At 50.6% G+C, this 25,302-nt stretch overlaps 1 protein-coding gene across 3 annotated transcripts in view; it reads left to right on the top strand.

Moving 5' to 3' along the window:
* The window catches only part of LOC128687133 (uncharacterized), a 109,547-nt gene that overhangs the window by 83,726 nt on the left and 519 nt on the right, over positions 1-25,302 (top strand). For all 3 annotated transcript variants that reach the window (XM_070092801.1, XM_070092799.1, XM_070092800.1), the window contains 2 exons: positions 20,141-20,221; positions 23,872-25,302. The exon at positions 23,872-25,302 is cut by the window's right edge and continues 519 nt beyond it. In XM_070092801.1, coding sequence (XP_069948902.1) covers positions 20,141-20,220 — 80 coding nt within the window. In that variant the 3' untranslated portion in view covers position 20,221; positions 23,872-25,302. The remainder of the gene's footprint in view (positions 1-20,140; positions 20,222-23,871) is intronic.

Raw genomic sequence — 25,302 nt, 5'->3', positions numbered from 1 at the left:
TGCTGACCCCTGGCACCTTGTGTACACTACCTGCACACCCTTGGCACCTTGTGTACACTACTTACTCACTCTGGCACCTTATGTACACTACCTGCTCACCCTGGCACATTGTGTACCGTCCCTGCTCGCCCTGGCACCATTTGTACAGTACCTACCCACCCCTGGCACCTTGTGTGCAAAACCTGCTCATCCTGGCACCTTGTGTACACTTCCTGCTCACCCTGGCACCTTGTGTAACACTACTTGCTCACCCTGGCACCTTGTGTACACTATCTGCTCACCCTGGCACCTTGTGTACACTATCTGCTCACCCTGGCACCTTGTGTACACTACCCGCTCTCCCTGGCGCCTTGTGTACACTCCCTGCTCACCCTGGCACCTTGTGTACACTACCTGCTCTCCCTGGCACCTTGTGGATACTACCTGCTCTCCCTGGCACCTTGTGTACACCGCCTGCTTACCCTGACACCTTGTGTACACTGCCTGCTTACCCTGGCACCTTATGCACACTACCTGCTCTCTCTGGCACCTTGTGTACACTACTTGCTCACCCTGGCACCTTGTGTACACTACCTGCTCTCTCTGGCACCTTGTGTGCACTATCTGCTCACCCTGGCACCTTGTGTACACTACCTGCTCACCCTGGTACCTTGTGTACACTCCCTGCTCACCCTGGCACCTTGTGTACACTACCTGTTCTCCCTGGCACCTTGTGGATACTACCTGCTCTCCCTGGCACTTTGTGTATGCTACCTGCTCACCCTGGCACCTTGCGTACACCTCCTGCTCAACCTGGCTCCTTGTGTACACTATCTGCTCTCCCTGGCACTTTGTGTACACTACCTGCTCTCCCTGGCACCTTGTGTACACTATCTGCTCACCCTGACACCTTGTGTAAACTACCTGCTCTCCCTGGCACCTTGTGTACACTATCTGCTCACCCTGACACCTTGTGTAAACTACCTGCTCTCCCTGGCACCTTGTGTACACTATCTGCTCACCCTGACACCTTGTGTACACTACCTGCTCACCCTGGCTCCTTGTGTACACTATCTGCTCACCCTGGCACCTTGTGTACACTTCCTGCTCAACCTGGCTCCTTGTGTACACTATCTGCTCACCATGACACCTTGTGTACACTACCTGCTCTCTCTGGCACCTTGTGTACACTACCTGGTCACCCTGGCTCCTTGTGTACACTATATGCTCACCCTGACACCTTGTGTACACTACCTGCTCACCCTGGCTCCTTGTGTACACTATCTGCTCACCCTGGCACCTTGTGTACACTTCCTGCTCAACCTGGCGCCTTGTGTACACTATCTGCTCACCCTGACACCTTGTCTACACTACCTGCTCTCTCTGGCACCTTGTGTACACTACCTGGTCACCCTGGCTCCTTGTGTACACTATATGCTCACCCTGACACCTTGTGTACACTACCTGCTCACTCTGGCTCCTTGTGTACACTATCTGCTCACCCTGATACCTTCTGTACACTACCTGCTCAACCTGGCACCTTGTGTACACTATCTGCTCACCCTGGCAGCTTGTGGACACTACCTGCTCACCCTGGCAGCTTGTGTACACTACCTGCTCACCCTGGCACCTTGTGTACACTACCTGCTCACCCTGGCACCTTGTGTACACTACCTGCTCACTCTGGCAGCTTGTGTACACTACCTGCTCATCCTGACTCCTTGTGTACATTATCTGCTCACCCTGGCACCTTGTGTACACTACCTGCTCACCCTGGCAGCTTGTGTACACTACCTGCTCATCCTGACTCCTTGTGTACACTATCTGCTCACCCTGATACCTTCTGTACACTACCTGCTCAACCTGGCTCCTTGTGTACACTATCTGCTCACCCTGGCAGCTTGTGTACACTACCTGCTCACCTTGGCAGCTTGTGTACACTACCTGCTCACCCTGGCACCTTGTGTACACTACCTGCTCAACCTGGCACTTTGTGTACACTACCTGCTCACCCTGGCAGCTTGTGGACACTACCTGCTCACCCTGGCAGCTTGTGTACACTACCTGCTCTCCTTGGCACCTTGTGTACACTACCTGCTCACCCTGGCACCTTGTGTACACTACCTGCTCTCCCTGGCACCTTGTGTACACTACCTGCTCACCCTGGCACCTTGTGTACACTACCTGCTCTCCCTGGCACCTTGTGTACACTACCTGCTCACCCTGGCACCTAGTGTACACTACCTGCTCACCCTGGCACCTTGTGTACACTACCTGCTCACCCTGGCAGCTTGTGTACACTACCTGCTCTCCCTGGCACCTTGTGTACACTACCTGCTCACCCTGGCACCTTGTGTACACTACCTGCTCACCCTGGCACCTTGTGTACACTACCTACTCTCCCTGGCACCTTGTGTACACTACCTGCTCACCCTGGCACCTTGTGTACACTACCTGCTCACCCTGGCACCTTGTGTACACTACCTGCTCACCCTGGCACCTTGTGTACACTACCTGCTCACCCTGGCACCTTGTGTACACTACCTGCTCTCCCTGGCACCTTGTGTACACTACCTGCTCTCCCTGGCACCTTGTGTACACTACCCGCTCACCCTGGCACCTTGTGTACACTACCTGCTCACCCTGGCACCTTGTGTACACTACCTGCTCTCCCTGGCACCTTGTGTACACTACCTGCTCTCCCTGGCACCTTGTGTACACTACCTGCTCTCCCTGGCACCTTGTGTACACTACCTGCTCACCCTGGCACCTTGTGTACAATACCTGCTCTCCCTTGCACCTTGTGTACACTACCTGCTCTCCCTGGCACCTTGTGTACACTACCTGCTCACCCTGGCACCTTGTGTACACTACCTGCTCACCCTGGCACCTTGTGTACACTACCTGCTCACCCTGGCACCTTGTGTACACTACCTGCTCTCCCTTGCACCTTGTGGACACTACCTGCTCTCCCTGGCACCTTGTGTACACTACCTGCTCACCCTGGCACCTTGTGTACACTACCTGCTCACCCTGGCACCTTGTGTACACTACCTGCTCTCCCTGGCACCTTGTGTACACTACCTGCTCTCCCTGGCACCTTGTGTACACTACCTGCTCACCCTGGCACCTTGTGTACACTACCTGCTCTCCCTGGCACCTTGTGTACACTACCTGCTCTCCCTGGCACCTTGTGTACACTACCTGCTCTCCCTGGCACCTTGTGTACACTACCTGCTCTCCCTGGCACCTTGTGTACACTACCTGCTCTCCCTGGCACCTTGTGTGCACTACCTGCTCTTCCTGGCACCTTGTGTACACTACCTGCTCACCCTGGCACCTTGTGTACACTACCTGCTCTCCCTGGCACATTGTGTACACTACCTGCTCTCCCTGGCACCTTGTGTACACTACCTGCTCTCCCTGGCACCTTGTGTACACTACCTGCTCTCCCTGGCACCTTGTGTACACTACCTGCTCACCCTGGCACCTTGTGTACACTACCTGCTCTCCCTGGCAGCTTGTGTACACTACCTGCTCACACTGGCACCTTGTGTACACTATCTGCTCACCCTGGCACCTTGTGTATACTACCTGCTCACCCTGGCACCTTGTGTACACTACCTGCTCACCCTGGCACCTTGTGTACACTACCTGCTCTCCCTGGCACCTTGTGTACACTACCTGCTCTCCCTGGCACCTTGTGTACACTACCTGCTCTCCCTGGCACCTTGTGTACACTACCTGCTCTCCCTGGCACCTTGTGTACACTACCTGCTCTCCCTGGCACCTTGTGTACACTACCTGCTCTCCCTGGCACCTTGTGTACACTACCTGCTCTCCCTGGCACCTTGTGTACACTACCTGCTCTCCCTGGCACCTTGTGTACACTACCTGCTCTCCCTGGCACCTTGTGTACACTACCTGCTCTCCCTGGCACCTTGTGTACACTACCTGCTCACCCTGCCACCTTGTGTACACGACCTGCTCACCCTGGCACCTTGTGTACACTACCTGCTCTCCCTGGCACCTTGTGTACACTACCTGCTCTCCCTGGCACCTTGTGTACACTACCTGCTCTCCCTGGCACCTTGTGTACACTACCTGCTCTCCCTGGCACCTTGTGTACACTACCTGCTCTCCCTGGCACCTTGTGTACAATACCTGCTCTCCCTGGCACCTTGTGTACACTACCTGCTCTCCCTGGCACCTTGTGTACACTACCTGCTCTCCCTGGCACCTTGTGTACACTACCTGCTCTCCCTGGCACCTTGTGTACACTACCTGCTCTCCCTGGCACCTTGTGTACACTACCTGCTCACCCTGGCACCTTGTGTACACTACCTGCTCTCCCTGGCACCTTGTGTACACTACCTGCTCTCCCTGGCACCTTGTGTACACTACCTGCTCACCCTGGCACCTTGTGTACACTACCTGCTCACCCTGGCACCTTGTGTACACTACCTGCTCTCCCTGGCACCTTGTGTACACTACCTGCTCACCCTGGCACCTTGTGTACACTACCTGCTCACCCTGGCACCTTGTGTACACTACCTGCTCTCCCTGGCACCTTGTGTACACTACTTGCTCACCCTGGCACCTTGTGTACACTACCTGCTCACACTGGCACCTTGTGTACACTACCTGCTCTCCCTGGCACCTTGTGTACACTACCTGCTCACCCTGGCACCTTGTGTACACTACCTGCTCACTCTGGCAGCTTGTGTACACTACCTGCTCATCCTGACTCCTTGTGTACATTATCTGCTCACCCTGGCACCTTGTGTACACTACTTGCTCACCCTGGCAGCTTGTGTACACTACCTGCTCATCCTGACTCCTTGTGTACACTATCTGCTCACCCTGATACCTTCTGTACACTACCTGCTCAACCTGGCTCCTTGTGTACACTATCTGCTCACCCTGGCAGCTTGTGTACACTACCTGCTCACACTGGCACCTTGTGTACACTACCTGCTCTCCCTGGCACCTTGTGTACACTACCTGCTCACCCTGGCACCTTGTGTACACTACCTGCTCTCCCTGGCACCTTGTGTACACTACCTGCTCACCCTGGCACCTTGTGTACACTACCTGCTCTCCCTGGCACCTTGTGTACACTACCTGCTCACCCTGGCACCTTGTGTACACTACCTGCTCACCCTGGCACCTTGTGTACACTACCTGCTCTCCCTGGCACCTTGTGTACACTACTTGCTCACCCTGGCACCTTGTGTACACTACCTGCTCACACTGGCACCTTGTGTACACTACCTGCTCTCCCTGGCACCTTGTGTACACTACCTGCTCACCCTGGCACCTTGTGTACACTACCTGCTCACTCTGGCAGCTTGTGTACACTACCTGCTCATCCTGACTCCTTGTGTACATTATCTGCTCACCCTGGCACCTTGTGTACACTACCTGCTCACCCTGGCAGCTTGTGTACACTACCTGCTCATCCTGACTCCTTGTGTACACTATCTGCTCACCCTGATACCTTCTGTACACTTCCTGCTCAACCTGGCTCCTTGTGTACACTATCTGCTCACCCTGGCAGCTTGTGTACACTACCTGCTCACCTTGGCAGCTTGTGTACACTACCTGCTCACCCTGGCACCTTGTGTACACTACCTGCTCAACCTGGCACTTTGTGTACACAACCTGCTCACCCTGGCAGCTTGTGGACACTACCTGCTCACCCTGGCAGCTTGTGTACACTACCTGCTCTCCTTGGCACCTTGTGTACACTACCTGCTCACCCTGGCACCTTGTGTACACTACCTGCTCTCCCTGGCACCTTGTGTACACTACCTGCTCACCCTGGCACCTTGTGTACACTACCTGCTCTCCCTGGCACCTTGTGTACACTACCTGCTCACCCTGGCACCTAGTGTACACTACCTGCTCACCCTGGCACCTTGTGTACACTACCTGCTCACCCTGGCAGCTTGTGTACACTACCTGCTCTCCCTGGCACCTTGTGTACACTACCTGCTCACCCTGGCACCTTGTGTACACTACCTGCTCACCCTGGCACCTTGTGTACACTACCTACTCTCCCTGGCACCTTGTGTACACTACCTGCTCACCCTGGCACCTTGTGTACACTACCTGCTCACCCTGGCACCTTGTGTACACTACCTGCTCACCCTGGCACCTTGTGTACACTACCTGCTCACCCTGGCACCTTGTGTACACTACCTGCTCTCCCTGGCACCTTGTGTACACTACCTGCTCTCCCTGGCACCTTGTGTACACTACCTGCTCACCCTGGCACCTTGTGTACACTACCTGCTCACCCTGGCACCTTGTGTACACTACCTGCTCTCCCTGGCACCTTGTGTACACTACCTGCTCTCCCTGGCACCTTGTGTACACTACCTGCTCTCCCTGGCACCTTGTGTACACTACCTGCTCACCCTGGCACCTTGTGTACAATACCTGCTCTCCCTTGCACCTTGTGTACACTACCTGCTCTCCCTGGCACCTTGTGTACACTACCTGCTCACCCTGGCACCTTGTGTACACTACCTGCTCACCCTGGCACCTTGTGTACACTACCTGCTCACCCTGGCACCTTGTGTACACTACCTGCTCTCCCTTGCACCTTGTGGACACTACCTGCTCTCCCTGGCACCTTGTGTACACTACCTGCTCACCCTGGCACCTTGTGTACACTACCTGCTCACCCTGGCACCTTGTGTACACTACCTGCTCTCCCTGGCACCTTGTGTACACTACCTGCTCTCCCTGGCACCTTGTGTACACTACCTGCTCACCCTGGCACCTTGTGTACACTACCTGCTCTCCCTGGCACCTTGTGTACACTACCTGCTCTCCCTGGCACCTTGTGTACACTACCTGCTCTCCCTGGCACCTTGTGTACACTACCTGCTCTCCCTGGCACCTTGTGTACACTACCTGCTCTCCCTGGCACCTTGTGTACACTACCTGCTCTCCCTGGCACCTTGTGTACACTACCTGCTCTTCCTGGCACCTTGTGTACACTACCTGCTCACCCTGGCACCTTGTGTACACTACCTGCTCTCCCTGGCACATTGTGTACACTACCTGCTCTCCCTGGCACCTTGTGTACACTACCTGCTCTCCCTGGCACCTTGTGTACACTACCTGCTCTCCCTGGCACCTTGTGTACACTACCTGCTCACCCTGGCACCTTGTGTACACTACCTGCTCTCCCTGGCAGCTTGTGTACACTACTTGTTCACACTGGCACCTTGTGTACACTACCTGCTCACCCTGGCACCTTGTGTATACTACATGCTCACCCTGGCACCTTGTGTACACTACCTGCTCACCCTGGCACCTTGTGTACACTACCTGCTCTCCCTGGCACCTTGTGTACACTACCTGCTCTCCCTGGCACCTTGTGTACACTACCTGCTCTCCCTGGCACCTTGTGTACACTACCTGCTCTCCCTGGCACCTTGTGTACACTACCTGCTCTCCCTGGCTCCTTGTGTACACTACCTGCTCTCCCTGGCACCTTGTGTACACTACCTGCTCTCCCTGGCACCTTGTGTACACTACCTGCTCTCCCTGGCACCTTGTGTACACTACCTGCTCTCCCTGGCACCTTGTGTACACTACCTGCTCTCCCTGGCACCTTGTGTACACTACCTGCTCTCCCTGGCACCTTGTGTACACTACCTGCTCACCCTGCCACCTTGTGTACACTACCTGCTCACCCTGGCACCTTGTGTACACTACCTGCTCTCCCTGGCACCTTGTGTACACTACCTGCTCTCCCTGGCACCTTGTGTACACTACCTGCTCTCCCTGGCACCTTGTGTACACTACCTGCTCTCCCTGGCACCTTGTGTACACTACCTGCTCTCCCTGGCACCTTGTGTACACTACCTGCTCTCCCTGGCACCTTGTGTACACTACCTGCTCTCCCTGGCACCTTGTGTACACTACCTGCTCTCCCTGGCACCTTGTGTACACTACCTGCTCTCCCTGGCACCTTGTGTACACTACCTGCTCTCCCTGGCACCTTGTGTACACTACCTGCTCACCCTGGCACCTTGTGTACACTACCTGCTCTCCCTGGCACCTTGTGTACACTACCTGCTCTCCCTGGCACCTTGTGTACACTACCTGCTCACCCTGGCACCTTGTGTACACTACCTGCTCACCCTGGCACCTTGTGTACACTACCTGCTCTCCCTGGCACCTTGTGTACACTACCTGCTCACCCTGGCACCTTGTGTACACTACCTGCTCACCCTGGCACCTTGTGTACACTACCTGCTCTCCCTTGCACCTTGTGGACACTACCTGCTCTCCCTGGCACCTTGTGTACCCTACCTGCTCATCCTGGCACCTTGTGTACACTACCTGCTCACCCTGGCACCTTGTGTACACTACCTGCTCTCCCTGGCACCTTGTGTACACTACCTGCTCTCCCTGGCACCTTGTGTACACTACCTGCTCACCCTGGCACCTTGTGTACACTACCTGCTCTCCCTGGCACCTTGTGTACACTACCTGCTCTCCCTGGCACCTTGTGTACACTACCTGCTCTCCCTGGCACCTTGTGTACACTACCTGCTCTCCCTGGCACCTTGTGTACACTACCTGCTCTCCCTGGCACCTTGTGTACACTACCTGCTCTCCCTGGCACCTTGTGTACACTACCTGCTCTTCCTGGCACCTTGTGTACACTACCTGCTCACCCTGGCACCTTGTGTACACTACCTGCTCTCCCTGGCACATTGTGTACACTACCTGCTCTCCCTGGCACCTTGTGTACACTACCTGCTCTCCCTGGCACCTTGTGTACACTACCTGCTCTCCCTGGCACCTTGTGTACACTACCTGCTCACCCTGGCACCTTGTGTACACTACCTGCTCTCCCTGGCAGCTTGTGTACACTACTTGCTCACACTGGCACCTTGTGTACACTACCTGCTCACCCTGGCACCTTGTGTATACTACCTGCTCACCCTGGCACCTTGTGTACACTACCTGCTCACCCTGGCACCTTGTGTACACTACCTGCTCTCCCTGGCACCTTGTGTACACTACCTGCTCTCCCTGGCACCTTGTGTACACTACCTGCTCTCCCTGGCACCTTGTGTACACTACCTGCTCTCCCTGGCACCTTGTGTACACTACCTGCTCTCCCTGGCTCCTTGTGTACACTACCTGCTCTCCCTGGCACCTTGTGTACACTACCTGCTCTCCCTGGCACCTTGTGTACACTACCTGCTCTCCCTGGCACCTTGTGTACACTACCTGCTCTCCCTGGCACCTTGTGTACACTACCTGCTCTCCCTGGCACCTTGTGTACACTACCTGCTCTCCCTGGCACCTTGTGTACACTACCTGCTCACCCTGCCACCTTGTGTACACTACCTGCTCACCCTGGCACCTTGTGTACACTACCTGCTCTCCCTGGCACCTTGTGTACACTACCTGCTCTCCCTAGCACCTTGTGTACACTAGCTGCTCTCCCTGGCACCTTGTGTACACTACCTGCTCTCCCTGGCACCTTGTGTACACTACCTGCTCTCCCTGGCACCTTGTGTACACTACCTGCTCTCCCTGGCACCTTGTGTACACTACCTGCTCTCCCTGGCACCTTGTGTACACTACCTGCTCTCCCTGGCACCTTGTGTACACAACCTGCTCTCCCTGGCACCTTGTGTACACTACCTGCTCTCCCTGGCACCTTGTGTACACTACCTGCTCACCCTGGCACCTTGTGTACACTACCTGCTCTCCCTGGCACCTTGTGTACACTACCTGCTCTCCCTGGCACCTTGTGTACACTACCTGCTCACCCTGGCACCTTGTGTACACTACCTGCTCACCCTGGCACCTTGTGTACACTACCTGCTCTCCCTGGCACCTTGTGTACACTACCTGCTCACCCTGGCACCTTGTGTACACTACCTGCTCACCCTGGCACCTTGTGTACACTACCTGCTCTCCCTGGCACCTTGTGTACACTACTTGCTCACCCTGGCACCTTGTGTACACTACCTGCTCACACTGGCACCTTGTGTACACTACCTGCTCTCCCTGGCACCTTGTGTACACTACCTGCTCACCCTGGCACCTTGTGTACACTACCTGCTCACCCTGGCACCTTGTGTACACTACCTGCTCTCCCTGGCACCTTGTGTACACTACCTGCTCTCCCTAGCACCTTGTGTACACTACCTGCTCACCCTGGCACCTTGTGTACACTACCTGCTCACACTGGCACCTTGTGTACACTACCTGCTCTCCCTGGCACCTTGTGTACACTACCTGCTCACCCTGGCACCTTGTGTACACTACCTGCTCACCCTGGCACCTTGTGTACACTACCTGCTCTCCCTGGCACCTTGTGTACACTACCTGCTCACCCTGGCACCTTGTGTACACTACCTGCTCTCCCTGGCACCTTGTGTACACTACCTGCTCTCCCTGGCACCTTGTGTACACTACCTGCTCACCCTGGCACCTTGTGTACACTACCTGCTCACCCTGGCACCTTGTGTACACTACCTGCTCTCCCTGGCACCTTGTGTACACTACCTGCTCACCCTGGCACCTTGTGTACACTACCTGCTCACCCTGGCACCTTGTGTACACTACCTGCTCTCCCTGGCACCTTGTGTACACTACTTGCTCACCCTGGCACCTTGTGTACACTACCTGCTCACACTGGCACCTTGTGTACACTACCTGCTCTCCCTGGCACCTTGTGTACACTACCTGCTCACCCTGGCACCTTGTGTACACTACCTGCTCACTCTGGCAGCTTGTGTACACTACCTGCTCATCCTGACTCCTTGTGTACATTATCTGCTCACCCTGGCACCTTGTGTACACTACCTGCTCACCCTGGCAGCTTGTGTACACTACCTGCTCATCCTGACTCCTTGTGTACACTATCTGCTCACCCTGATACCTTCTGTACACTTCCTGCTCAACCTGGCTCCTTGTGTACACTATCTGCTCACCCTGGCAGCTTGTGTACACTACCTGCTCACCTTGGCAGCTTGTGTACACTACCTGCTCACCCTGGCACCTTGTGTACACTACCTGCTCAACCTGGCACTTTGTGTACACAACCTGCTCACCCTGGCAGCTTGTGGACACTACCTGCTCACCCTGGCAGCTTGTGTACACTACCTGCTCTCCTTGGCACCTTGTGTACACTACCTGCTCACCCTGGCACCTTGTGTACACTACCTGCTCTCCCTGGCACCTTGTGTACACTACCTGCTCACCCTGGCACCTTGTGTACACTACCTGCTCTCCCTGGCACCTTGTGTACACTACCTGCTCACCCTGGCACCTAGTGTACACTACCTGCTCACCCTGGCACCTTGTGTACACTACCTGCTCACCCTGGCAGCTTGTGTACACTACCTGCTCTCCCTGGCACCTTGTGTACACTACCTGCTCACCCTGGCACCTTGTGTACACTACCTGCTCACCCTGGCACCTTGTGTACACTACCTACTCTCCCTGGCACCTTGTGTACACTACCTGCTCACCCTGGCACCTTGTGTACACTACCTGCTCACCCTGGCACCTTGTGTACACTACCTGCTCACCCTGGCACCTTGTGTACACTACCTGCTCACCCTGGCACCTTGTGTACACTACCTGCTCTCCCTGGCACCTTGTGTACACTACCTGCTCTCCCTGGCACCTTGTGTACACTACCTGCTCACCCTGGCACCTTGTGTACACTACCTGCTCACCCTGGCACCTTGTGTACACTACCTGCTCTCCCTGGCACCTTGTGTACACTACCTGCTCTCCCTGGCACCTTGTGTACACTACCTGCTCTCCCTGGCACCTTGTGTACAGTACCTGCTCACCCTGGCACCTTGTGTACAATACCTGCTCTCCCTTGCACCTTGTGTACACTACCTGCTCTCCCTGGCACCTTGTGTACACTACCTGCTCACCCTTGCACCTTGTGTACACTCCCTTCTCACCCTGGCACCTTGTGTACACTACCTGCTCACCCTGGCACCTTGTGTACACTACCTGCTCTCCCTTGCACCTTGTGGACACTACCTGCTCTCCCTGGCACCTTGTGTACACTACCTGCTCACCCTGGCACCTTGTGTACACTACCTGCTCACCCTGGCACCTTGTGTACACTACCTGCTCTCCCTGGCACCTTGTGTACACTACCTGCTCTCCCTGGCACCTTGTGTACACTACCTGCTCACCCTGGCACCTTGTGTACACTACCTGCTCTCCCTGGCACCTTGTGTACACTACCTGCTCTCCCTGGCACCTTGTGTACACTACCTGCTCTCCCTGGCACCTTGTGTACACTACCTGCTCTCCCTGGCACCTTGTGTACACTACCTGCTCTCCCTGGCACCTTGTGTACACTACCTGCTCTCCCTGGCACCTTGTGTACACTACCTGCTCTTCCTGGCACCTTGTGTACACTACCTGCTCACCCTGGCACCTTGTGTACACTACCTGCTCTCCCTGGCACATTGTGTACACTACCTGCTCTCCCTGGCACCTTGTGTACACTACCTGCTCTCCCTGGCACCTTGTGTACACTACCTGCTCTCCCTGGCACCTTGTGTACACTACCTGCTCACCCTGGCACCTTGTGTACACTACCTGCTCTCCCTGGCAGCTTGTGTACACTACTTGCTCACACTGGCACCTTGTGTACACTACCTGCTCACCCTGGCACCTTGTGTATACTACCTGCTCACCCTGGCACCTTGTGTACACTACCTGCTCACCCTGGCACCTTGTGTACACTACCTGCTCTCCCTGGCACCTTGTGTACACTACCTGCTCTCCCTGGCACCTTGTGTACACTACCTGCTCTCCCTGGCACCTTGTGTACACTACCTGCTCTCCCTGGCACCTTGTGTACACTACCTGCTCTCCCTGGCTCCTTGTGTACACTACCTGCTCTCCCTGGCACCTTGTGTACACTACCTGCTCTCCCTGGCACCTTGTGTACACTACCTGCTCTCCCTGGCACCTTGTGTACACTACCTGCTCTCCCTGGCACCTTGTGTACACTACCTGCTCTCCCTGGCACCTTGTGTACACTACCTGCTCTCCCTGGCACCTTGTGTACACTACCTGCTCACCCTGCCACCTTGTGTACACTACCTGCTCAGCCTGGCACCTTGTGTACACTACCTGCTCTCCCTGGCACCTTGTGTACACTACCTGCTCTCCCTGGCACCTTGTGTACACTACCTGCTCTCCCTGGCACCTTGTGTACACTACCTGCTCTCCCTGGCACCTTGTGTACACTACCTGCTCTCCCTGGCACCTTGTGTACACTACCTGCTCTCCCTGGCACCTTGTGTACACTACCTGCTCTCCCTGGCACCTTGTGTACACTACCTGCTCTCCCTGGCACCTTGTGTACACTACCTGCTCTCCCTGGCACCTTGTGTACACTACCTGCTCTCCCTGGCACCTTGTGTACACTACCTGCTCACCCTGGCACCTTGTGTACACTACCTGCTCTCCCTGGCACCTTGTGTACACTACCTGCTCTCCCTGGCACCTTGTGTACACTACCTGCTCACCCTGGCACCTTGTGTACACTACCTGCTCACCCTGGCACCTTGTGTACACTACCTGCTCTCCCTGGCACCTTGTGTACAGTACCTGCTCACCCTGGCACCTTGTGTACACTACCTGCTCACCCTGGCACCTTGTGTACACTACCTGCTCTCCCTGGCACCTTGTGTACACTACTTACTCACCCTGGCACCTTGTGTACACTACCTGCTCACACTGGCACCTTGTGTACACTACCTGCTCTCCCTGGCACCTTGTGTACACTACCTGCTCACCCTGGCACCTTGTGTACACTACCTGCTCACCCTGGCACCTTGTGTACACTACCTGCTCTCCCTGGCACCTTGTGTACACTACCTGCTCTCCCTAGCACCTTGTGTACACTACCTGCTCACCCTGGCACCTTGTGTACACTACCTGCTCACACTGGCACCTTGTGTACACTACCTGCTCTCCCTGGCACCTTGTGTACACTACCTGCTCACCCTGGCACCTTGTGTACACTACCTGCTCACCCTGGCACCTTGTGTACACTACCTGCTCTCCCTGGCACCTTGTGTACACTACCTGCTCTCCCTGGCACCTTGTGTACACTACCTGCTCTCCCTGGTACCTTGTGTACACTACCTGCTCTCCCTGGCACCTTGTGTACACTACCTGCTCTCCCTGGCACCTTGTGTACACTACCTGCTCTCCCTGGCACCTTGTGTACACTACCTGCTCTCCCTGGTACCTTGTGTACACTACCTGCTCTCCCTGGCACCTTGTGTACACTACCTGCTCTCCCTGGCACCTTGTGTACACTACCTGCTCTCCCTGGCACCTTGTGTACACTACCTGCTCTCCCTGGTACCTTGTGTACACTACCTGCTCTCCCTGTCACCTTGTGTACACTACCTGCTCTCCCTGGCACCTTGTGTACACTACCTGCTCTCCCTGGCACCTTGTGTACACTACCTGCTCTCCCTGGTACCTTGTGTACACTACCTGCTCTCCCTGGCACCTTGTGTACACTACCTGCTCTCCCTGGCACCTTGTGTACACTACCTGCTCTCCCTGGCATCTTGTGTACACTACCTGCTCTCCCTGGCACCTTGTGTACACTACCTGCTCTCCCTGGCACCTTGTGTACACTACCTGCTCTCCCTGGCACCTTGTGTACACTACCTGCTCTCCCTGGCACCTTGTGTACACTACCTGCTCTCCCTGGCACCTTGTGTACACTACCTGCTCTCCCTGGCACCTTGTGTACACTACCTGCTCTCCCTGGCACCTTGTGTACACTACCTGCTCACCCTGGCTCCTTGTGTACAATACCTGCTCTCCCTTGCACCTTGTGTACACTACCTGCTCTCCCTGGCACCTTGTGTACACTACCTGCTCACCCTGGCACCTTGTGTACACTACCTGCTCACCCTGGCACCTTGTGTACACTACCTGCTCACCCTGGCACCTTGTGTACACTACCTGCTCTCCCTTGCACCTTGTGGACACTACCTGCTCTCCCTGGCACCTTGTGTACACTACCTGCTCACCCTGGCACCTTGTGTACACTACCTGCTCACCCTGGCACCTTGTGTACACTACCTGCTCTCCCTGGCACCTTGTGTACACTACCTGCTCTCCCTGGCACCTTGTGTACAGTACCTGCTCACCCTGGCACCTTGTGTACACTACCTGCTCTCCCTGGCACCTTGTGTACACTACCTGCTCTCCCTGGCACCTTGTGTACACTACCTGCTCTCCCTGGCACCTTGTGTACACTACCTGCTCTCCCTGGCACCTTGTGTACACTACCTGCTCTCCCTGGCACCTTGTGTACACTACCTGCTCTCCCTGGCACCTTGTGTACACTACCTGCTCTTCCTGGCACCTTGTGTACACTACCTGCTCAACCTGGCACCTTGTGTACACTACCTGCTCTCCCTGGCACCTTGTGTACACTACCTGCTCTCCCTGGCACCTTGTGTACACTACCTGCTCTCCCTGGCATCTTGTGTACACTACCTGCTCTCCCTGGCACCTTGGGGACACTACCTGCTCTCCCTGGCACCTTGTGTACACTACCTGCTCTCCCTGGCACCTTGTGTACACTACCTGCTCTCCCTGGCACCTTGTGTACACTACCTGCTCTCCCTGGCACCTTGTGTACACTACCTGCTCTCCCTGGCACCTTGTGTACACTACCTGCTCTCCCTGGCACCTTGTGTACACTACCTGCTCTCCCTGGTACCTTGTGTACACTACCTGCTCTCCCTGGCACCCTGTGTACACTACCTGCTCTCCCTGGCACCTTGTGTACACTACCTTCTCTCCCTGGCACCTTGTGTACACTACCTGCTCTCCCTGGCACCTTGTGTACACTACCTGCTCTCCCTGGCACCTTGTGTACACTACCTGCTCTCCCTGGCACCTTGTGTACACTACCTGCTCTCCCTGGCACCCTGTGTACACTACCTGCTCTCCCTGGCACCTTGTGTACACTACCTTCTCTCCCTGGCACCTTGTGTACACTACCTGCTCTCCCTGGCACCTTGTGTACACTACCTGCTCTCCCTGGCACCTTGTGTACACTACCTGCTCTCCCTGGCACCTTGTGTACACTACCTGCTCTTCCTGGCACCTTGTGTACACTACCTGCTCTCCCTGGCACCTTGTGTACACTACCTGCTCTCCCTGGCACCTTGTGTACACTACCTGCTCTCCCTGGCACCTTGTGTACACTTTCTCTCTTTCCTGTTTGGCATAATATGTTTTTCATAGGTAGCAGATGTATTGTAAATATTATTTGTAGAATGTTGAAAGTATTGTAAACAGCAGCTGTAGGCACTTGATGTATTGTAAACTTCACCTGTTGTTGTTGATGTAGACATCGCTTATTGTAGCTGATGTATTGTAAACTTCGCCTGTTGTAGTTGATGTAGACATCACTTATTGTAGCTGATGTATTGTAAACTTCACCTGTTGTAGCTGATGTATTGTAAACTTCACCTGTTGTAGCTGATGTATTGTAAACTTCACCTGTTGTAGCTGATGTATTGTAAACTTCACATGTTGTTGCTGATGTATTGTAAACTTCGCCTGTTGTAGCTGATGTATTGTAAACTTCGCCTGTTGTAGCTGATGTATTGTAAACTTCGCCTGTTGTAGTTGGTACATTTTAAATAAAACATATATAAGAGTACATTCATCTATGAAACGTTTTCATTAAACTGAACACAAAACTTTAGTGATTCACTATATATATATATATATATATATATATATATATATATATATATATATATATATATATATATATATATATATATATATATATATATATATATATATGTATATATATATATATATATATATATATATATATATATATATATATATATATATATATATATATATATACATACACTTATACTAGCAGAAAAGTCAGGTGTGGGAGACGTCAGGTTAGTGATATGTTGGTCAGGTCACTTCATCATGGTGTGTAAGGATCATCGGGTTAAGAACATAACAACTACTAGCAACATGTTGGATATCAGTGTGTCTTAGGTGAATTAGTGTTGTAATGGGCGGTCATTGAAAATTCATGGCAGCGTCTCTCATACAGACTGGTCTGCTAGCCTGGCCTCTGCCAGGGGATAGAATCTCGATCTAAGAAATTGAACTATTCTTCCCTTGAATGAAACATGACTGCCTCCAGGTACTATGTGACCTTTGCAGATTACTGTTTTTCCTACACCAGCTGCATATGCAACTGGTGTAGAACACGTGCAGCTTATGTCGAACACGTGCAGTTGGTGTAGAACACATGCAGTTGGTGTAGAACACGTGCAGCTTATGTCGAACACGTGCAGTTGGTGTACAACACTTGCATAATTTGCCGTTTCTGGCTCTTAAAGAGCGTTACAAGCTCTTCGGTGCTTTGACTTCTCGCATCATATCGTCCTTCGAAGTGAACGCTGGCAGTGTCGCCTCTTCATCAAGCCATCATCCATAAAAACATCGTCTCTGGATGGATCCCTGATCATGCTAGTGTACAGGACAATGAACTTGGACATTCCTCTACAAGATCTGCAGTTCAGGACCTATCTGTCTCTAGCAGGGACCTGCTCTGTTCGGGACTGTTTTTCCATTTGTGTCTCGGAGTTTTCTGGATCGGTGGCAGCATCGTTGGTTTGGGTTAAAAAACAAAACGCTGTCGTTGATGAAACCACAATCGAGTTCTTGGTAAACTTCTTTTCATCATTATGTGGCCTAAACGCAGTTAGGCGCTTAGGCCACACAAGACTCTAACATAACTCTCACGTAGAGAGGTGCCCGGAGCCTCTAAACTTCCTGGGTCTTCTTGACAGTTGACCATCTTTGATTGATTGTAACACACACACACACACACACACACACACACACACACACACACACACACACACACACACACACACACACACACACACACGAATAGGTGAGTACACACACACACACGAGGACTAGGTAAAACTAGAAAGGTATCTGGACAGGCTGGAGGTCTGGTCCAGCAACTGGCTCCTGGAGTTCAACCCCACCAAATGCAAAGTCATGAAAATTGGGGAAGGGCAAAGAAGACCACAGACGGAGTACAGTCTAGGGGGCCAGAGACTACAAACCTCACTCAAGGAAAACGATCTTGGAGTGAGTTTAATACCGGGCACATCTCCTGAGGTGCACATCAACCAAGTAACTGCTGCAGCATATGGGCGCCTAGTAAACCTAAGAACAGCATTCCGACATCTTAATAAGGAATCGTTCAGGACCCTGTACACCGTGTACGTTAGGCCCATATTGGAGTATGCAGCACCTGTTTGGAAATCCCACCTAGACAAGCATGTAAGGAAACTAGAGAAAGTGCAAAGGTTTGCAACAAGACTAGTCCCGGAGCTAAGGGGTATGCCCTACGAGGAGGGGTTAAGGAAAATCGACCTGACGACACTGGAAGAGAGGAGAGATAGAGGGGATATGATAACGACATATAAAATACTGAGAGGAATCGACAAGGTGGATAGAGACAGGATGTTCCAGAGATGGGACACAGCAACAAGGGGTCACAGTTGGAAGTTGAAGACTCAGATGAACCACAGGGATGTTAGGAAGTGTTTCTTCAGTCACAGAGTTGTCAGGAAGTGGAATAGTCTGGGAAGTGATGTAGTGGAGGCAGGATCCATACATAGCTTTAAGACGAGGTATGATAAAGCTCAGGGAGCAGGGAGAGAGAGGACCTAGTAACGTTCAGTGAAGAGGCGGGGCCAGGAGCTGAGTTTCGACCCCTGCAACTACAGTTAGGTGAGTACACATATATACGCAGGGAAAGCACTACAATTGATCAAGGCATACCTGACAGGAAGGAAACGAAGAGTGATTGTCCATGAATGGGTGACTGACCAATGGGGTACAACAAAGATCAGTACTAGGACCGGTGATATTTCTTGTATATGTGACGAAAGGCAGAGTCAGTGTTATCCCTGTTCGTCGATTATGTGCAACTAATGCGAATACAATATGACACGAACAAGGAGAGGCTACAGATTTAATTTGGACAGGCTACAGGTCTGGTCTGACAAGTGACTACTGGAGTTTAACCTCAACAAGTGCAAAGTTTTGAAGTTTGGGGGAAGGGCAAATAAGACCACAAGTGGAATACAGACTCGGGAGAAGATCCTTGGGGTGAGTATTGTACCGACATATCACCTGAGTCTCACATCAACCAAATAACTGCTACAGCAAATGCACTTCTGGCAAATCTAAGACTCGCTTTAGGACATCTAAGCAAGGAGTCATTAGGGGCACTTCATGCCGTCAGATCTATATTAGAGTATGCAGTACTAGTATGGAACCCACATCTAGTCAAACATATCAAGAAATTGGAGAAAGTGCAAAAGTTTGGAACGAGACTTGTTACGGAGCTAAGAGGTGTACCCTATGAGGAGAGGTTAAGGAAACAGCCTGATGACACCGGAGAACAAAAAAAAATTAGGGACAGTATGATAATTCACAAAATAATAACTGATAAGGTGAATAATGACACTGTTTGAGAGATGGGAAAAAGGAACACGAAGGTGCAGCTGGAAGTTGAGAACTCAGATGAGTCAATGGGGGTAACAAAACTTCTATTTAACGAACTAATTGGAGGGATCAGGTGCCCAGTAATGGGATTTGTGGTGGATCAAGAAAAGATTATTTTGCCGTAATTGTAAAACTAATGAACAATTCTCTGACCAATTGACTTCGTACATTGTTTCCAAATTTATACATCCATTGGATTTTTTTTTTATTTCTGATGTTAAATAGAGGGTTTATTGTAATTGGAAATTTCAGGAGTCACTGTTTGATATTAGAAAAATAATAGGTTGCCAAACTGAAATATATGAAATATCTTAGTCATTATATGAAGTATCTTAGTCATTACAGTGCTAACACACAAGGTGTAAGCAGCGACTCTATTTGTTTCTCAGGAAAAAAAATAATAACTGTTTCAGAATGCTCTCCTAACGTAGAATTAGTTTCCGTAATAATTTATAGAAAAATAATAATTTTATATTAGGTTTTCTGACTCTGTGTTTGTTATGATTTACAGCCAAGACTGGAGGCAGTGCTGCTCACTCTGCTGTGTCTGTGGTGGCTGGTATTGCGTTGCTGGTGCTGTGGCGGGTATAAGGTATGGTGCTTCCCTGACCCTCCCACTTTCCTGGTGCTGTGTAAGGCATGGTGCTTCCCTGACCCTCCTTCAAACTTCCTGGTGCTGTTTATGTTATGGTGCTTCCCTGACCCTCCCTCACACCTTCCTGGTGCTGTGTAAGGTATGGTGCTTCCCTGACCCTCCCTCACACCTTCCTGGTGCTGTGTAAGGTATGGTGCTCCCCTGACCCTCCCTCACACCTTCCTGGTGCTGTGTAAGGTATGGTGCTTCCCTGACCCTCCCTCACACCTTCCTGGTGCTGTGTAAGGTATGGTGCTTCCCTGACCCTCCCTCACACCTTCCTGGTGCCGTGTAAGGTATGGTGCTTCCCTGACCCTCCTTCACACCTTCCTGGTGCTTTATAAGGTATGGTACTTCCCTGACCCTCCCTCACACCTTCCTGGTGCTATGTAAGGAATGGGGCTTCCCTGACCCTCCCATTTTCCTGGTGCTGTGTAAGGCATGGTGCTTCCCTGACCCTCCTTCAAACCTTCCTGGTACTGTTTATGGTATGGTGTTTCCCTGACCCTCATCACCTTCCTGGTGCTGTGTAAGGTATGGTGCTATCCTGACCCTCCCTCACACCTTCCTGGTGCTGTGTAAGGTATGGTGCTTCCCTGACCCTCCCTCACACCTTCTTGGAGCTGTTTAAGGTATGGTGCTATCCTGACCCTCCCTCACACCTTCCTGGTGCTGTGTAAGGTATGGTGCTTCCCTGACCCTCCCTCACACCTTCCTGGTGCTGTGTAAGGTATGGTGCTTCCCTGACCCTCCCTCACACCTTCTTGGAGCTGTTTAAGGTATGGTGCTATCCTGACCCTCCCTCATACCTTCCTGGTGCTGTGTAAGGTATGGTGCTTCCCTGACCCTCCCTCACACCTTCCTGGAGCTGTTTAAAGTATGGTGCTATCCTGACCCTCCCTCACACCTTCCTGGTGCTGTGTAAGGTATGGTGCTTCCCTGACCCTCCCTCACACCTTCTTGGAGCTGTTTAATGTATGCCACCAGACCCGTGTTGAGGTATTTTGTCTTTCTTTCCTTCCTCTTACTCTCTTATATGTTTTTAGCTTCAGCCATAGGAAATCCGTGTGGTAAATGTTTACCCTTCCTCTCTTTCATTACCGAAGTCACAAATCTCTACTCGGGACTAATGGTCACCCTTCCTTGAGCATTTAGTCACACTCACATGCTACTGCTGTATACAATGACGGTTTCAAATCATCCAACGAAATGGGAAACGATTCTACTTTTCCCAGTCATGAAACCCAGAAGCTGTTGAGGTCTGCTATTACATGTATTTCTGTCGTGGTCTTACACTTCGTCTCCTTATAATGACACGAATAAAAAAGTACTTGAAGTCGTCTTTATGTGTGAGTTTGTGATTTACTTAATGAACTAACTTCTTTCCTCGTTTACACAGAAGTATACATGGAAATAGGAATTTGTCTTCGATTTCCTCCGCCATTGTGAATATAAATGGTTTTCTCTTTGGTTGATGTCTTCCTTCAGTTTCTTAATGTCTACACGTCTGGGCATAATGACCAAAATGTCATCCGTGTAACAGAAAAAAATGATGTTTGAAATAATGATGATAACTCTCTTTACTCCAAAGTGCCTTCTAAATAAACTAGCGAGTATTACACTAATTTGGTTGCTCACTGTAATACTGAATTTCTGCCTGAAGAATGAACCTTTGAAGGAGAAACAGTTGTACAGGACACATAGCTTATTAAGGTCGACAAATCTTTGGCGGACAGAATTGTCCTTCACTTTGCGTCGTAATAGTTCAATTGTTTGTGTAGTGGATATTCTGGTGAAGGACATAACGTCCAATCTGGATAATTCCTTGTCGTATGTTGATGTCTAATTCTGTTAAGAGAGTCGCTTGAGTGTCTGAGGTGTGTTATGCTAATTGTATCTTATGTGGCCACTATTACTGATGAGTCAGCACACCGCTACTTCCACCTCTGCCTTATTAAGGCTTCTTCCTCGTGTTTCTGTATTAGACTGATAAAGGCTCTAGTGGGCAAAATGTCTCCCAGTTAAGATACTTAGGTGCCATGTAGCTCGATCGCTAACGCACTCGGCTCACACACTGAGGTCAGGGGATCGAATCCCCGGTACGGCCGGAAAACATTAGGACGTGTTTCCATAAGACACCTGCCGTCCCTGTTCACTCATTAGTAAAATGGGTACCTGGGTGTTAGTTGACTGGTGTGGGTCGCATCCTGCAGACACATTCATCACCTTCAAAACTACCATTAGAAAACATCTTATCTCCCTGATACACCCCGTCAACTAACTACACGAATACCACCTGGTGGTTCACACTTACACTCGCTCACTCATTTGACCATAAACAGAAATATTAATCTCAGTCTTAAAATAATGAATCCTGTGATACTCCAATACTGAAACTATGTACTGTGCCAAAACAAAAGCATTCACATTGCTAAACTCACAAACTAGTATTTAGTCACTTAGCCATAATACCAACTTACCTCATAATTTGTAATATTTTACAATTAAGAATAAAACTAAGTATGCCCGAAATGCCTAGCCATGCTAAGCGTTCTAGTGGTACACTGTAATCACAATTTTACTACATGTAAACCAAACAATAACCAAATTTCTGTAAACTCAGCATTGTAATCCTTATAGAGAATAAACTTTGAATTTGAATTTGAAATTGACCTAATTTGCCCGAAATGCTCTGCATAACAAGGGTCTTTCTATATAGTAGTATGTCGTTGATGTCAGCTAGGCCTGTATATCTTGTACGTGTACCTGTAGAAATAAAGATATTATTATTGTCTTATTTACCATCTTGTCTTAGTCACCATCCCTTAAGGCCGACCTCCTAACTCTCCCACTTTGCCAAATTCTACTTACACCATACACGCGCCTTCCCTCCACAAGAATCTGAAGCCCCCAGGTGGGTAGGCGCCACTAGTCCAATATCTAAAACCAACTTTCATCAATAGTCTAACTCCCCAGGTGTGTGGGTACTACATACCCACCCTGAACTAGTTCAGTCTCCAAGACCAGCTCGTGCAGCGCACCTCCCTCCAAATAGTATAGAAATGTAATTTCCAGAAACTAGATTGTCTAATGGTCTTCCCTGGCATTTTAACGACCCTGGTAGTTTCAGAGTATCCGCTTTACCAGGTACCTTATTATTATTATTATTATTATTATTATTATTATTATTATTATTATAAAAAATGAAGCGCTAAACCCAGGTACTTTGTAAACATTGGTGTTGGAGTATAGTGTGATTCTTCTCCTTTTTCTTCATCTTCTTCTTCTTCTTCTTCTTCTTCTTCTTATTATTATTATTATTATTATTATTATTATTATTATTATTATTATTATTATTATTAATAATTCTTGAGTTAACAAAGAGCTATGTCCATCTATCAAACAGGCAGATATTCATTCAAATATTCGTGTTAAAACATCCAGAACAGTGCATCCAGCATTAATTATATAAAATTGTTTACGTTACTCTCTTGCTACGGCATATTATACTTGTTCATCCGGTAGGTATGTCAACAGTGTATGCATTTAACTTATCCAGTCATGAAGTTTCATAAGCATTCATTATTTATGTAAACATTTCTCTCCAGGTTGCCTTTATTATGCGGAGACCTGAGTCAGCAGCCACTTTTTCTTGCCTGATGATCTTCCAGTTATCACATCCCTAGATTCAAAGAACAAATAACTGAACTTTGAACTGGCTTGAAGACTACTGCTGGAATCTTGGGTGGAATAAGGTGCAGTCGCCTTGTGTAAAAGTGTAGAGTGAAACATCAGGAGCGCAACATCAGTGTGTTTTTGTAAATGGTTCAAGTCGGACCGAAACGTCGTCGTAGCTTCTCTCTCCTATGTGCGGGTTATTTGTGTATTGTTCCAGTCACGGTATTGTGCTTTCTTGTTCTTCAGGTGTGTTAGACTAGGACTGTAGCTCAGTGTAACATCAGGTGTGTTAGACTGCCACTGTAGCTCAGTGTAGAGTGTAACATCAAGTGTGTTAGACTGCCACTGTAGCTCAGTGTAGAGTGTAACATCAAGTGTGTTAGACTGCCACTGTAGCTCACCACACATCAAGCCTCAACAAAAAAGACATCGCCAATATTTAACAGTTGAGGAAATAGCTCAGTTGCACACCTTTAACAAGTGGTTTTGGCCCGTTCACATAAATAGTTTTCACACTATTTTTTTCTAAAGCCAAGAATTTTGTATAACAAAGATTGCTTTTAAATCCATGTACAATATTCTAAAGTATTTGTTGTGGCAGTATGTAGTTAGAAATTTTCTAGTCACGAAACTTAGTCGTCAAGTGCCAATCGAACTTCAATATTTTTCTTATGTATCACATGATTTCAAGATTTCACTCATGATGATTCAAGGACAGCTAATGACAGGCTGACGCTGTCTAGATAAGATAAGATTTTCTTCGGATTTTTAACCCCGGAGGGATAGCCACCTAGGATAACTCAAGAAAATCAGTGCGTCATCGAGAACTGTCTTTCTTATTTCCATTGGGGTCCTCAATCTTGTCCCCCAGGATGCGACCCACACCAGTCGACTAACACCCAGGTACCTATTTGCTGCTAAGTGAACATGACAACAGGTGAAAGGAAACACGTCGAAATGTTTCCACCCCGCCTTTATAAGCCTCATACTTTCCAGTACAAGACTCTAGATCACTTGTTAGTCTTAAGTGTGACCTGAAGACAGAATTAAAAAGTCAGTTATCTGTCCGTCCATCTGTCCACGTATCGCCTGTGTTCGTTTAAGAAACCATAACAATATTATCTCTTAGGTATCAATGAAGTTTTTTTATTAGCACAACAGCGTTGAATGCCTGAATGCTTTATTCTGTATAAACAGTCACTTTCACCAGACTGTTTTATGAACAAGTAAAGGAAGGTGTATGTAATCCACACCTTGCTAATGCTGTGCCCTAGTAGACCAGCTGTCGCTCCTGCCATGGCCCACCATAGTTCCAGCAGCAACCCCACCTCCACGTGCCTTGCAGTGCCATAGTCATGGTA

Source organism: Cherax quadricarinatus, chromosome 40 (assembly GCF_038502225.1).
Source record: "Cherax quadricarinatus isolate ZL_2023a chromosome 40, ASM3850222v1, whole genome shotgun sequence".
In the NCBI taxonomy this organism is placed as follows: domain Eukaryota; kingdom Metazoa; phylum Arthropoda; class Malacostraca; order Decapoda; family Parastacidae; genus Cherax; species Cherax quadricarinatus.
This window is presented reverse-complemented; position numbering and strand designations above follow the sequence as displayed.